At 45.1% G+C, this 15,248-nt stretch overlaps 1 protein-coding gene across 1 annotated transcript in view; it reads right to left on the minus strand.

The window, feature by feature from the left end:
- Nucleotides 1-1,224: 1,224 nt before the first annotated feature.
- Nucleotides 1,225-15,248, minus strand: part of LOC148838457 (integrin alpha-X-like) — a 32,773-nt gene continuing 18,749 nt past the window's right edge. The window contains exons 15-30 of the mRNA XM_088910384.1: nucleotides 14,802-14,932; nucleotides 13,076-13,236; nucleotides 12,763-12,914; nucleotides 10,870-10,998; nucleotides 10,348-10,421; nucleotides 10,066-10,204; nucleotides 8,863-8,976; nucleotides 8,132-8,211; nucleotides 7,780-7,863; nucleotides 7,497-7,569; nucleotides 6,647-6,745; nucleotides 6,465-6,548; nucleotides 5,767-5,874; nucleotides 5,000-5,104; nucleotides 4,204-4,314; nucleotides 1,225-3,832 (exon numbers count right to left, since the gene is read on the minus strand). Of these exons, the coding sequence (XP_088766510.1) occupies nucleotides 3,743-3,832; nucleotides 4,204-4,314; nucleotides 5,000-5,104; nucleotides 5,767-5,874; nucleotides 6,465-6,548; nucleotides 6,647-6,745; nucleotides 7,497-7,569; nucleotides 7,780-7,863; nucleotides 8,132-8,211; nucleotides 8,863-8,976; nucleotides 10,066-10,204; nucleotides 10,348-10,421; nucleotides 10,870-10,998; nucleotides 12,763-12,914; nucleotides 13,076-13,236; nucleotides 14,802-14,932 (1,734 nt within the window). The 3' untranslated portion in view covers nucleotides 1,225-3,742. The remainder of the gene's footprint in view (nucleotides 3,833-4,203; nucleotides 4,315-4,999; nucleotides 5,105-5,766; nucleotides 5,875-6,464; nucleotides 6,549-6,646; nucleotides 6,746-7,496; nucleotides 7,570-7,779; nucleotides 7,864-8,131; nucleotides 8,212-8,862; nucleotides 8,977-10,065; nucleotides 10,205-10,347; nucleotides 10,422-10,869; nucleotides 10,999-12,762; nucleotides 12,915-13,075; nucleotides 13,237-14,801; nucleotides 14,933-15,248) is intronic.

Below are 15,248 nucleotides of genomic sequence, written 5' to 3' on the forward strand. Positions count from 1 at the left end.
AAACACCAACGCAATCAAAGACATCCGATTTTTTCTTCTTGTTTTTTTCTGTAGACCCGACAAGGCGGTCTGATTTGTGAATGCTTCGTGCCCTGTATAGTTCCTTGAAATTTTCTCGCCCAAATCCTTTGATATCCCTCCACAAGAATGCAACTATCGGTGTCGAAACTTGCTGTTAGCCCGTAACAAGCTTGACAAGCTTTCACTTTAAAAATAAGTGTTTTTCAGAGGCTTTGTGGTGTATGGTTTAGACCACTGGCATCAAAAAACATAAAACTGAGCAATACTTCTGCACAGGACATCTGAATGCATACATGGCATAAATGCAAATAAATACACCTACATACTGTATCTATAGACTTGCACCGTTAAAGTTACATTAAAGTATTTTAGTAATTAGTAAAATGAGAAAAATGGGATTGTTCTTCTTTTTACAAAGATTCATCTTCATGCAGAAACAATTCTAGAGATAACCTCTACAGAGGTTTCAAACAGTGTATTAACCCAAGTGGCTTAGTACTGAGGCAGCTCGTTTTCAGCAGCAAATTTATTTTTTTGCCTGCATAGATGTGTAGAATTGCAATAAATTCATCAGACTGGACTGGTGAACGTGCTGCGTTTCCTACTGTAAAATGTTGTTACTGGCTGCAGAGGCAGAGTAGACTTTGAACGGCGCTTCATTATGGTGTTGAAGATTCTGAGAATGTGAATTACAGTATCACTCAAAGACAAAGTCGATGAACCCTCACCCTACGTAAGCTGCATTAGAACAGTTGCTCTAATAAAAGAAAAGACTACTGGAGGTCTTGAGGAAAGTGTTGATGTTTGCAACACGGATTCCTGACTGTGTCTAGGGCTTCAGCGCAGCACTGGAAGTCCTGACACCCTGCATGGTACCTCAATCCTGTCTCCTGCCATCTTTGCTGACGCTGACGGGCTTCCTCTTCCATCACAGGCCCTGATGAGTTACCTACAGGAGGTGATGAGTTTTTGAGACAATCGAAATACCTCTGTGACCGAGGCCCGTCGTGCGTGTAGACAACACAAGCCCACCTTCACCATGGTCCTGGACCCTGTTCAGCCTGGGCCAGCGAGGGGTGTGAGGACAGGGCCATGGGGGTTGGGGTGCAAGCCCATCCCTCATTCCGTGAGCCAGTAGCATTAAATCAGGGCACCATCCGCTGGGATGGTAAGTTGACAAAGAAGTTCTGGATCCCAGGATGAAGTTTAAACAACTGAGTTTATTGCATGCAAGGAACAATAAGATCAAAGAATTGTTCGGAAATATAGGCACAAAACTCCAGTTTATATAGCAAATTTCAGCCATTTCTGATGCAAATTGTTACCATGGTAATGGGGGGAGATCACCTGTGTTTGGACATTCCCAAGACCCTGAGCACTTTCAATGGCCGGGTCTCATCTTTCCTTAGTTAGGGAGTCTCTATCTTGCACTTGGAATCTCTTTATCAGTTAACCCCCATCCCTGCCATGACTCAAAAGTGCTTAAGCATGGAATGTCTTGTACCAAGGAAGTCTCTGTGCAGAAAGAAATCCGCTCACCCTTTTTTCACATCTAATCTCTTTCTTCAACAGGGGAAGGGGAAGAGTGGAAGAAAGGAATCTTCTTTTTAACTGTTTGTGAGCTCAGATGCATGGACCCTTGAAGTACAAGGGATAAGAATGCAAATTGACATGGAAAAACCACTACAGACTCAATCAACTTTGGTTTACAACTCAGAGTGCTTGACAGCCTTGACAGAAAACATGAGACACAGAAAGGGTTAACATGACATTAAAAGCGTAGGGACCCATTGTTACAAATTGTTTGAGTTTATCAGTAACTTACAGTGTCTGTAATCATTTAAAATCATTTAGTTGGTCTAAATGATCTTAGAAGATAATTACATGCTCGCTGTCTGATAAATCACAACAGATCTCAACAACAATAATAAAATGAATTTATAGAGTTTCATCCCAAAGGATCCCAAAGCATTTCACTGTATTCCCATAGAGGAATTCATGGTTTCACAGACTGCTTGGAAATTGTGACATTATCTTAAAATGAAATTGTACTGCTTGTACACTGACTTCCTGAAAGATTAGAGAACAGAATGGTTTCATGGCTGCATGACCTATCCTGTCCAAGTCTCTTGCAGGACTACATCCAATGCATTTGCTTGTGTGGTCCCATATCTTCATGGGCAGCAACCCTAACCCCTAACCCCTGCGCTCCTCTCTCCTCACTCTGCTGTGGTCTCTCAGTGCTGTCAGTGAGAGCTGCGTCTCTCCTCCAGTCAGTGCTCACTCTGCTGTGGTCTCTCAGTGCTGTCAGTGAGAGCTGCGTCTCTCCTCCAGTCAGTGCTCACTCTGCTGTGGTCTCTCAGTGCTGTCAGTGAGAGCTGCGTCTCTCCTCCAGTCAGTGCTCACTCTGCTGTGGTCTCTCAGTGCTGTCAGTGAGAGCTGCGTCTCTCCTCCAGTCAGTGCTCACTCTGCTGTGATCTCTCAGTGCTGTCAGTGAGAGCTGCGTCTCTCCTCCACTCAGTGCTCACTGTGCTGTGATCTCTCAGTGCTGTCAGTGAGAGCTGCGTCTCTCCTCCAGTCAGTGCTCACTCTGCTGTGATCTCTCAGTGCTGTCAGTGAGAGCTGTGTCTCTCCTCCAGTCAGTGCTCACTCTGCTGTGATCTCTCAGTGCTGTCAGTGAGAGCTGCGTCTCTCCTCCACTCAATGCTCACTGTGCTGTGCTCCCAGTGCTGTCAGTGAGAGCTGGGTCTCTCCTCCAGTCATACTTCAAATGTATCTATTTTATTATTGCAAATTTAGGTAGTTGAAACATTCAGGATGTGTATGTTTTCAAATGGTTAACTGTGGTAGCTAAAACATCCATGTGATTTTCCCTGGAAGTTGAGAGAGCCAGATGTGGTGTCCTGTGTCACATTCAAGTTAAGCCCAGTTGTTCACAGCCAGGGTCAACAGGGATCACTTCAGCCCTGCACTACTTCCAGTGGCCAGAAGGGAGTAATCAATATGGTCCGAATTTAAGAAAAACACATGGCACAAACAGGGCTGGATTTTGGTGTCCGTAGGCCCGAGCCACTTTCACTGCGAAATGTGCAAATGAGGGGTAAACCCCAATTGAATGACATTGATTGACATGATGCACTTTTTAACTATTCTCATGCTGAACCACGTGATTGATGGACCAAGTCGAGCGACCATCCCTTCCATACTTCTAGTTTCTAGAACAGCTACTAGAAAGCGTATGATTACTGATTTGGAGCACCTAGAGTCGATCGCAAGCGTGTTGTTTCAGCTCGTTCAGCTTTTCGTTAGTCACTAGTGTTTCCCTTCTTCGTAGGCCCTAAAAATTTAATAGGTCCTAGGCATTATGCTTAGTGTGCCAAGTGCAAAATTTCCCATTTGGCACTAATAGGCCATTCCCTGCCTTCATTTTTTCCACAAATTGCAAGAATCTATCAAAGTATCAAGCCTGGACTTGAAGTGTCTCTGCCTCCACATCATTTCCTGGAAATTAATTTCATGCACTGCTAACACACCCTGTAAAATGAACAGCGTTTTCTATTACTGGAACAAAATTGGTTTTGAAGATGTTTTCAGTTGTGCCCCTGTGTGCTGCTCACTGAGCTCAAATTCAAAATGACAAGTTGGATCTACAACCGTGTCCTCCTGGGCCCCCAAAGGGATGGGACAGGTTTTGGCCTATCCTAAGGCAGTCCAGGCTTCGCTAGAGTTCGGTCTCCTTCTCCATCTCGGGATTTATCGTTTCTGTCTTGTCGTCATTCTGTTCTGTCTCTGGCTTCTTGAAGAAGCCCATCTGCACAGAGAAAAGGTAGCACAAGGCCATGACTCGGTTTAGTGGTTACAGGAAAGACAATCATGGTTGAGAACATTTGAAAAGTTAGAAATGAGAAGTGAGAGGAGCACACAGTGCCATAGCTATGACAGTTGTACTGGTGACAATCCAACATGAAAGGTACAATTCACAGTAGCCAATTACGCTGCACCTAGATGTGCTGAGGAGATGGGAAGGTTCCTACCAAAATGTCCATAAAGTCTCCATAGAAACCTATAGGTTATATGTAACCTATAAAGTATCTTTGCAAAGTGTGCCAAAACAAGCTAGAGAAGAATGGCCTCATCTCGTTTGCGACCTCTCTTTTTAAAATGTTCATACTCGCTATTTACCTTGGCCATTGCCAATGAGATGATGATGAGGATGACCAGGCCACCTATAATACTGCCCACAATAATGCCCACCAGACTGTCTTGCCTTGGCACCTCCAGAACAGTGTTAACCTGCACAGGTTGGGAAAGAAACATTGGATTATGTAGTTGTGCACAGACTTCTAAAATCCTCATCACAGAACCCCTGGCTGCTATGATATGACTGGAAAGTACTCTCAAACATCTTGAAAATTCACCCCCACAAATAGGTTCTGGTATTTCATCAACTTGGTACTCAAAGTTTTATTACAGAAATACCACTGTTGAATACTGCAAATATCCCATGTGCACATCTTGCATTGTGAAAGAAATTAGTACAATACACAATTTGCTGTAAAACACCATTAGTAAATTGGCACCACATTGTGGCAGGTCATTCCATTGTAATCTTGAGCATTCAATGGTTTAGTCACTGGCATCAATAATTGCTATCGCTTCACTGTGGTTTTACAATGCCTTTGCTTTCCTGCATATCACTGTGGATTTACCATGATTGCACTGTGCTTTATTACAACTTCCTGTGCCTTTACCACAACTTCACTATTTTGTCCCACAGAATAGAAGGGTAACTAACTTCAGGAAAAGGGTCTGATTGGCTTTTAAACTGCCAAGTTTTCTTTAAAAATGGTACCCATAGCTGACCATATGAAAACAAGACTGCTTGACCTAGTCAAGCCACAGATTTCCACAGAACTGACACCTCATTGTGTTGCAGGGATGAGTGCGTGTTGGAATTTGGAAAAGGCAGCACACTTACGGAAAATCGATTAACACTACTTGATGGGAACTGGATGTATTTGTGCTCATCAAAGGATAGGAAGCTCCAGCTTTCAGTTGTAACCTGCACACCATTCTTCTGTGACTGGACAAAAGGCAAAAGAGATTCAGGCAACCAGCCAGCATATGTAGCAACCATTTTCCAGGTCTTAGTATTTGGCTAATGATTTTAGCCAGTTCCATTATAATTCCCAGGATCATTTTCTTTCCCCTTCAAACTCAATAAATGTTGAAAAATCTGCAGATTCTAAATGTTTTACATCTTGTGTATGCTTAGCAATAAAAACATGACTAATACAGTGACGTGTGTAATTAATGCAACAGACAGCTATCGGGAAGTTTTACAAGAAACTCCTTATGACTGATTTTCACATTGAAATGCAGTCTCCCCATGGTCATTGTCAGCTGTAGTCACCAGTGTCATCAATCCATCTGATTTTCATTCCCATGTATTCCAGTAGAGCATCAAGGTTTCCTGGAGCCAAATCAGCCTAATTAAGTGCAAGGCAGGTTACACCCTGGATGGGACAGTCTATGTGAGGGGGGGGGGACAAATGAGTGTTCCCAAAAGGACAACAATTTTGTACTCAAATTGTCCAAAATGGGTCTGTGATTCAATTTCTGCCAACGCAAATCAAAATGGAAAAGAGCCCACGCCTTGTGATACAGTAAGTGAGGCCTCATCTCCTCATGCCCGATTTCAGGCACTGTCAGGGTTCTGGCCTGGTAGCAGGATTTTGGCCCTACCTCAGGGTTTCGGATGATATTCCCTAAAAACGTGAAGGTTACTTCTTGATTCCTGGTTAGCAGGTCAATTTTGCAGCCAAAGTGGAGGCAGAGGGTTCCGTTGCAGAACTGAGGAAGAGAACAAGCAGTAAGAGGAGACCAAGAGTATGGCTGTTTGAGAGAACACGGCATGGACTGCCTTATAGGTTCGTGGGTATTAGATCATCAGTAAAGAGGAGTGAGCCACTTCCAGAGGTACCCAAACATGCCCAGGACTTGACACAACCTCCACCATGCTTCAGAGCTTGAAGCACAAAGATGAATAAGGGCAATTCTGAAACATGAGCAAAAGTTTTACGGAGAGATGAGATCAAAATAAATTTTACCAAAGTGTTGGGAAGGATAAAAAATAATTACAGATGTTGTGAAGAACACCACCCAATCTGTAAAGAGTGACAGCATGCATGGCTGTCAAAGGAACTGTCTCACTCATGTTTCTTCTTGACATAATTAATGATGGCAACAGGAATTCTGAAGTTCACAGAAACATTGTCTACTTAATTCTGGTTCTCAATCTTCAGGACACTGTGAGGTCTTTAGACGTTATTAGGTCTATGAAGAGTGACATAATTGACTTTTACTAGGCAAACAGAAATATACTGTATATCTATGTCCACACAACTACAGTACTCATCCATTCATGGACTGTCAACTCTTACCTTCTCTAATGAAGTGGTTCTATTGTCATTCAAGTACTGTTCGGGGGTTGGATGAAGGTCTCCTAGTCTGATGCAATCCTTGTCCTGCGGGGACAAACATCTTTGGAGAGTTTCTGCGGTACATCTGAGACTTTGAAGTTTAAATGCCTGTTAATGAGCCACGTAGATCCTGGGGTACTTACAGCAGGAGCTGACACATTCCACATGAACCCCAATCTCAGCTCCACTGGAACTACGAAGGTCATATCTACAGGCAGGTCAACGTCACCCACATTCTTCACCTGATAATCAAGAGAGATCAGAACATTGGCAACTTTTTAAAAGTGTCAGCATCTACTGTTGCTCTAACCACCAGCCCACACCATTCCTCTCACTCTCCCAGTTCCCCAGCAAGCTACCCTGCCTTGTTAAGGATGATACTCTGGCTTCTTTTACGAACCATCTGGACAAGGTCTTCCAATCAGGACAGGAGGCTCTTTACACAGTTAACTATTATCAAACAGTTTAGTGGGGCCAAATAGCCTCCTTGCATATGCATTGGGCTGATCACAGCTCAGAAGGCAAGAGATGAACCCTATACGGGTGACAAGGTTGCAAAAAATCAAAAACCAGTCAAATAGGGAAGTCCAGAACCAGAGTCTAAAGGCAAGTGAAAGTCCAAAAAGCAGGAGATAGATTCAGTATAAAGCGCCAAAGACACGATCCAAAAATCAAGATCAAGAGCCGGGTCAAAATCCAGAAAACAGGCCAGAAGCCGAGAAGGAGAGCTCAAGATGTTGAAAACAATACTGAGCAAAGACCAGGGTTTAAGTAGGCCTGAGGAGGGGAGGCGTAGTGATGTAAAGACACTAGGCAAACAGGGATTGGCTAATGCCGTCTGCTTGATCTACGCCTCTTCTGAATGGATGCAGTAGACACCAGAGGTTAAGGTGCCCCCTGGTGGCGGGATGCTGGGACTGTAACAGTATGTAACAGTTCTTACGTTGATGCACAGTGATGAATAGGGCTGAGATGAGAACACGGTGAAGGTACCTTGTATGAATGCTCCATGTAACTGCTGGTCTGGGACGTCTCGAGAAAGATGATGTTGTAAGTTGAGTCAGCACTTGAAACACAAGACATGCAAAGACATGATGAAATATTCAGGCAGTTCAAGGTATGAAGAAAGACCAATATAGCAAACCCCATTGTTCATTTTAAAGCATGTCTATTTGGAACAACATTATTAAACAGGTTCACCCTGTGGCTATTATTAGTTTTCAATTGCCAAAAGCAGAATATTACAGCTCTGACCCCTCCCTATTAGAGCACTTACTCTTCTACTACGATGTCGACTGGTAGCAAGACAGGGACTGTAGAGCTGTCAAAATTGTCTTCTAAGGTCAAATTTTCATTTTTACTGCAAAGAAAAAATGAAAACTAATTGTATTAAATGCAACACTTTATTGGAATGCAGTTGTTAGTCACCCCGGTGCCTCCGAAGACCTCTTGATCCCCATAATAGTGAGGGGCCTGGAACAAAACGCATCCCCACTGAGGAACCAGATTCGCTGGAATCCTGTGAGGAATGGCTGGATAAGAACCCTGGATTGCAATCAGACAAAGGAACAGATTGGGCCCCTCTTATCGGTATGTACCTTACTGTATCTGATGTTCTTAATACTCACCTCCGGACCGATACATTCAGCTGGAGGTGGTCTCCCAGGAGCTCTGGATGGGATACCGTGAAGAAGGCCTGCAGAGTTACCTAAGGCAGAGAGCAAAGGATGTGCAATGGAGAAATGAGACCTGTCTTGTGTGACTGTTACGGTTGCGCCACTCCACCCCGCCAGTTCGACCCGCAATACGTGGGGCGTGAACCCGGGTCTCCGGCGTAACGCAACAGGGAACCAGCCGAGTGAGCTAAAGGGGACCTCCCTCAGCCCAGGCGGCTGAGGTTCCTGCTAAGCGCAGGGAGGGCGATGACGTCACCGTGTCCAAACTAGCTCCACTACACTTGCAGGGAAGTAACTTGCTCTGTCACCTAGCTTGTTTTAACCCTTTATACAATGTGCTCGATCAGTTCAGAACAAGGCTGAAGCCCAAGGCTAGATTCCCCGCAATGTTACATTTTCCCTAGAACTGCAATCAGCGTTACTTGACGAAATGTTTTAGAGCAGTTCTCGAGCGAGAAGGAAAGCATCTCCTCACCATCCAAGACGCATCACCGTGGTGCACGCAGAATAAAATACCACACAAACAATGCCTATTTAAAAGCCCTTTAAGATTATTCTGTTTCGAAGACCGTTTACGTTGGACGGCTCTTTCAGGACTGCATTGCCCATTTGGAAAACGATTGTGTGCACTCGCCATAGCCCTTGCCAGTGAGCTTGTGCATGCGAGGCACTGAGGTCCTCACCTTGGCTCTCTCCTTGAGGACAGAAGCGCTAACCTGGCAGCTGGCCCTTCTCACCGCAGTGCTGTTCACCTGCCTGTCGTCCCCGGAGCAGGACAGACTGGACCTCCAGGTTGACTGGAGAAGAGAGATCAGGAATCTCAGACTGGGATCATTCAGGATTTAATTACACATTGTCAGTGTCCACACTACAACTTGATCACTGATCCTCACTCTTGGTCCTGGAGGCCAAGGTCTTCTGATCTTTCTGTAACCAACCTCTTAATGAATTGGTGACAGATTTGACCAGAATTACTACAGTTTTCCAGTGCATGACCATGGAAGAGATGGAGTTGCTTGTTAATAAATGCAGACCTGGGAATTTTGAGAACCAGGAGAGAGGATCACTGATCTCGATGATTGGTCCCATACACCAGCAGATTTTCTTTTGTTCTTTCAGGAAACATGCGGTTAGGTTTTTTTCCCCATTTGTTGCCACACCAGAGTGCTAGATTGGACATTCCTCATGCAGAGGGAGGAGGCTGAGAGCCCCAAATACCAGTCTACTGATGCTACTACTCATGTAGCCAATTTTTTTTTTCCTGAGCAAAACCCAGACTTGACAGGCTATGGAGATCCGGGCAGCCCAGGCTTGAGGACAATGAGACAAGTGGATAGTCTCCTGCATTCTCTCCTGCTTATTGACCGACATTGCACTAAGATCATTGATTGCTGCACCTCTGCGCAACCAGGACAACTTACTGTATCTTATACACTCTGTTTTCAAATTCAGATCCTCTTGCCTGTGATTGTGCAATACCACCCCAGATTCTGTAATTATGGGTTTGTCTGCATGTGGACATCTATCCCCCCTAGCCATGTAGGAATCTGCAATTACTGTTGTCTTAGTCAACATACTATGCCATTATGTACTGTATAAACCCCATGCATTGTAATTTACCAGTTTATTCCAACATTAATGTAAAACTGTTTTGCACCATGTTCATTTAAGTGCACTTACTAATAATACCAAAAGTAAAAACTTATATAAAAGCAGCTTTTCTCGGTTCTGTGCTGTGACCTTAAATGTGCAATATATTACTTTCAACACTTGTACATGTAAGTGAGTCTTTGATCTAGACAACAGAAAAATCACTCTGTCAATCATAGACCAATTCGAGTAGTTTCTTCCTTTTATTGGAAACAGGATGGGACACTAATGCTCACCTGCGTGACGGAGGCCTTGGTGAAGGACAGGGTGGAGTGGTAAATCAGAGCCATTTCAGTGCCATAGGCATCCTCTCCAAGGTTAGTGATTGCTACTTGCACAATCACAGTATATCTTGGACTTGCTATGACCATAGGACTGAGAGAGCAAGGAACAGAGGTAAAAGCCATTACCTTTCTTTACAATAAGAACATATTCAGGCACCTTACTACTGTATACACACATCAATGCAAATTTGACTTTTCAGGTATAGACTCTGTGTGGGAAAAGCAACAGCTCACCTGGTGAAGTTGATGGTTACTCCCAAATCGGAGACACACACCTGGTCCTCTCCACATACCTGTTCCAGGAGGACCTGCAACACACACAACTACTGTACCAAACTGCACACAAAGACTTGTTGGCGTGTTGTGCACTAGACTAGGGAGGACTTTGGATTGGCACTCATGCTCTTCATCTGTGGCAAAAATGAAACTTCAGCATGGGGGTAAAATAAACCTTAAACATGAGCTCTGTTGAAAAGAGTTTTTCCAAGATCTGGTTTTCCAAACAAATGCAATGGGCCTTGGGAGGACCTTCTCATCTGTCCTCACAGCATGTTTCTCAAGGGTTAGTGTCTTTATGTAGACACCTTCGTGAGTCTGCACACTCGGTATACCAGCACACGCATGCACAAAACACAGAAAAATGCACTCAAACACACACTAACCAAATAAGACATCAAAGATCCGGCAAGGCAGTAAAACCCGAAACAAATCGCAGCGCTGAGTGAAGGGTCTCAAACTGACTAGCCCTGGACTTGCCTGGTCAGCAAACGTGGTGAGGCACCGTGGTGTTAATATGGGTCTCAGTCCATCTGTCACCTTCATCCTCTCTCCCTCCACGGTGAAATTGCCCGACAAGGGAACTGGGCTGTAGTCCGATATGCAGGCCTGCAAATAAAAACAGGACTGGGGGGTAATAAAGACGCCCTGACTTTCTGGGTGTGGCGCAACATGCATCTCTCAAAGCTCTTGTACGTATGTATCACCACCCATGTGACTTTCCCCTAAAGCGATTGCCTGTCTTTTGTTGCAGTGCAATCTTCAGGTATGGTCATCAGTCTCCAGCCTAAAGCACGTGAGGTGTCCAATAGGTTGCTGTCCTCTTTCGGCTGCTCTGTGTGCCACTCTGTTGCTGGTCCTGCCATGAACTGCGTTCTGAGGATACCCTGTAACTCTGCCCGAGCTGCCCTCCGTTCCTTGCCCCGCCTCCTTCATGTGCCAGTTTAAAGGCTGCAACTCCTGCCTTGTCCGCAGAATCCTCACTTCATTATGTAGTCTCCTAGCAGGTTTTTCCTCTAATGTACCAAATCTTTCTCCAGCTGAGAGGATTGCGATTGGCATTGTAGTCCCCAGCTGTTTGTCTGCATCGCTGTAGCTTGCAGGACATCAAACTGATGCCACTCCCAGCTCCTGGAGGCCAGTGCCGGATTCCCCATTAGGGGAATAAGCTGAAACAACATGCTTGTGATCGACTCTAGGTGCTCCAAATCAGTAATCATACGCTCTCCAATGGCTGTTCTAGAAACTAGAAGTATGGAAGTGATGGTTGCTCAACTCGCTCCATCAATCACGTGGTTCAGCATGAGAATAGCTGAAAGTGCATCATGTCAATCGACGTCATTCAATTGGCGTTTACCCCTCTTTTTGCACATTTCAGAGTGTAAGTGCCTACGGCCTAAGAACATCAAAATCCGGCCCTGCTGGAGGCCTGGGCCTTTTCTCATCAGTCCTCTGGGGCTCCTCTTGTACTAGACATCTGCAGCAGCGAGAGGCTGTGGGCACTGCGGGAAGACACTGGGCGTGGCTCCTCTTGCGTCTCACCAGGACTAATTCCCAAGCATTGCGTTGCCCCAGCTCCTTCCCAGCATCTCATCCAGGTGCTGATGGATCTTCAAGTCCCGCATGTTCCTGCGGACCCCTTCCACACACACAATTTACCCTCATATCGGCGGGTCGATCGCTCTGCGCCGGTGGGTGGCTCATTCCCCCTTCCCCTCAGGAACTCCAGAAGTCGATTTGTAGTTCAATTACATATTTTTTTCTTAAAACAAGAAGAGTTTGGGCTGCCAGCCCTTACTGTCCAGGGTGCAGTTTTTTCGAGCTGTCCATGGTTTCTTCTTGGTAGTCAACCAGTCAGTTCCTGGTGTATAATGACATACGGACGAATAGTGTGCCGTGCACTACAATAGCAGTGAGCACAAGAGGGAAAGAGGCGATATAGACACTAACAATTTGCAGAGCAATACAAGACAGGCATGAAGAACATGCTGATCTACTAGTGCAATGCATTATAATGCTGAAGAAAAAAGAGAGGGGTGATATACAGAATAAAAACTGTGAGCAGTGCAGAACAATAACATTGAGAACAGGAGAGACACACTGATACACTGTATGCAGTGATATAATATACACCTGCACCCAAGACAGAACGATGTGATATAGGCAAACCAGCCCATTGTGTTCTAAGTAGCACTAGGACACTGAACACAAGACAAGGAGAGGTGATATATATATACACAAGGATTCAGTGTGCGCATTTAAACAAAATGTCAGTGACACTGACGGACGCACAGGCAAGAGACGGGCTCAGATATTGACTGACAAGGATGAGCTCTGAGAGTGACAGACAGAAACGGAGACTGACTGACACACCGGAACAATGATGCTGATGTTGTAGCAGGCGCTGTCATTTACAATGCCGGTCCAGTGAGTGATGGGGTCTCCGGGGACGAAGAGCAGTCGGCTGGTCTTGGCCTGGGGCTCTAGCCGTACTGACACATTTACGCTGGCACTCAGGCCACTAGCTGCCAACACAGGAAGAGAAGAAAATCAGTCCCTGTTGTGTACTGTTAATGGAATTTTAATGGCCCTGTTCTCAAGTCCAGGCCCACTTGCACTTTAAAAGCCTTGCAGAGTTTGCTGTTATTTAGAAGAATGGGACCAAGAGGGAGGCTCACAGACTCACCGTGTTTCCCAGCATGCACTGCAGTGATGGCGATGCACACGGTTGCTATGGTGGCCGGCTGGGTGGAGGACATGATCGGTCTGGCGCAGTGGAAGTTATTCTCAGTGATGGCCTTTGGGGTGAAGGTCATTGCCACTGACACATTTATCACAGGCTGGGATCTGGGGAGGCAACAGAAAATATATTGATGCCACAGAACCTCTTTTTTCTTGCTTTTCTTGTTCCAGCGCTAGAGGGGTACAATTCTGTGCTATTTATGTGGAGTTTGTATGCTCTCCCTGTGTTTTTTAGGGTTTCCTCCAGGTGCTTCAGGTTTCCTCTGACAGTCCAAAGACACGCTGTTAGGTTAATTGGCAAGTGTGTGTGTTTGTATCTGTGTGTACCCTCCGATGGACTGCGTCCCATCCAGGGTGTACCCTGCCTTGTGCCTGTCGCTTGCCAGGATAAGCTCTGGCTCCCCCATGACCCTGAACTGGAAGAAGCAGTTAGAAAGTGGATGGATGAACAACTGTCCCCATTTTCCCTGCTTCTAAAAAATCCATGTGTCTCCCCACCCAGCAGGGGTGGGATTCCATACCTTTTCCCCCGGTAACTCAAGACTCCTACTGCAATCATGTCAGGGAAGCACTCAAGTACTTTTACTATTTTTGTTATTTATTGTGTATTTTATTTTGTGTTGAATAACTGACCAATACAGTGTAGAGTAATTTTTATCAAATTTAAAAGGTCATTCTAATTTACTTACTGTACTATATTTATATGCTATATTTGGATTTGAATTATTCTATTTATAGGGTTTTCAAACATTTTTTTCATTCACAGTTATTTCCTTTCTCTCTCCCTGTATAAGCAGGGGACACCTCCTCTCTCCCTCCTGGACTGCTAGATGCGGCTTCATTGCCTCTCTTGCCCTCTTCCCCCACTCTTGATCACCGCACACACCTATTAGACCCTGATGTGACTGCAGCTCTGCTCTCCTGTCCCTCCTCCCTCACTCACTGACACAGCCAGGGGAAAGAAGGCAGGATCGCTGCAATATCGTGAATAATAATTCTCCGTATGTGTTCAACAGCGTGAATGATAATTCTCTGTATGTTTTTGATATCATTATTGGTAATTCTCTGAATGTGATCAATATCACGAGTGGTAATTCTCTGTATATGTTCAATATCATGAATGCTAATCCTCTGAATGTGATCAATATCACGAGTGGTAATTCTCTGTACTGTATGCGTTCAATATGATGAATGCTAATCCTCTGAATGTGATCAAGATCACGAGTGGTGACTCTCTGAATGTGTTCAATATCATGAATGATAATCTTCTGAATGTGATCAATATCACGAGTGGTAATTCTCAATACATGTTCAGGTGGGGAGCTGCGTCAGCATGCATAGGCTGCAAAGGAACAAGTAATAGGTTTATTCCATGCTGAAAAGAGAAGAAAGAAAACACAACGTTTCGGTTGTGGAGCCTTCTTCAGGTGTCAACACCTGGATACCTGAAGAAGGCTCCATGGCTGAAACGTTGTGTTTTCTTTCTTCTCTTTTCAGCATGGGATAAACCTCTTACTTGATTCTCTATATATGTTCAATATCATGAATAGTAATTCTGTTCCCATGTCCAGGCAATGGCTAAGAAAGGGTCGCTTCTGTAAGACCCGGGGTACGTAAAGAACTGAACCCTTATGTAACCCGGGAGAGTGGGTGTGCAGGACCTCCCTCACCTGAGGACCACGGCCGCCCCCCGGGCCCCGACTGCCACGTCCGCCAGTCCATCCCAGCTAAGGTCGCCGGCGGAGTGGACAGACTGACCGAAGAACTGCAGGCCGGAGCGGACAGACGCCCCCCGCACCTTCTGTGGGACACAGAGGGGAAGAGCCGTGAAACAAAGGGCTGCAAAGACCATTGTAAAGGATGTCAAGTAGAGGTGTAAAGGACTGGGGTGGGGGGTTCTTCAAATATCTACAGTGTTATTGTCAGCTTATAGTCCTCATCAACACAATCAGGCTTTTCCCCCAAAGATTATCGGTATTAAGAAACACTAGCTACCATCCAATTCTCTGATTCTCTGCGGGTATCTATTTACTCCAAACCCCCTGTTTGGCACTTGTTGGCCCTATTTGAACACTGTTAGAAAGACAGATAGATACTTTATTGATCCTGTGAGAGAC

The sequence above is a fragment of the Atractosteus spatula genome, chromosome 3 (assembly GCF_055471065.1).
Source record: "Atractosteus spatula isolate fAtrSpa1 chromosome 3, fAtrSpa1.hap1, whole genome shotgun sequence".
Lineage (NCBI taxonomy): Eukaryota > Metazoa > Chordata > Actinopteri > Semionotiformes > Lepisosteidae > Atractosteus > Atractosteus spatula.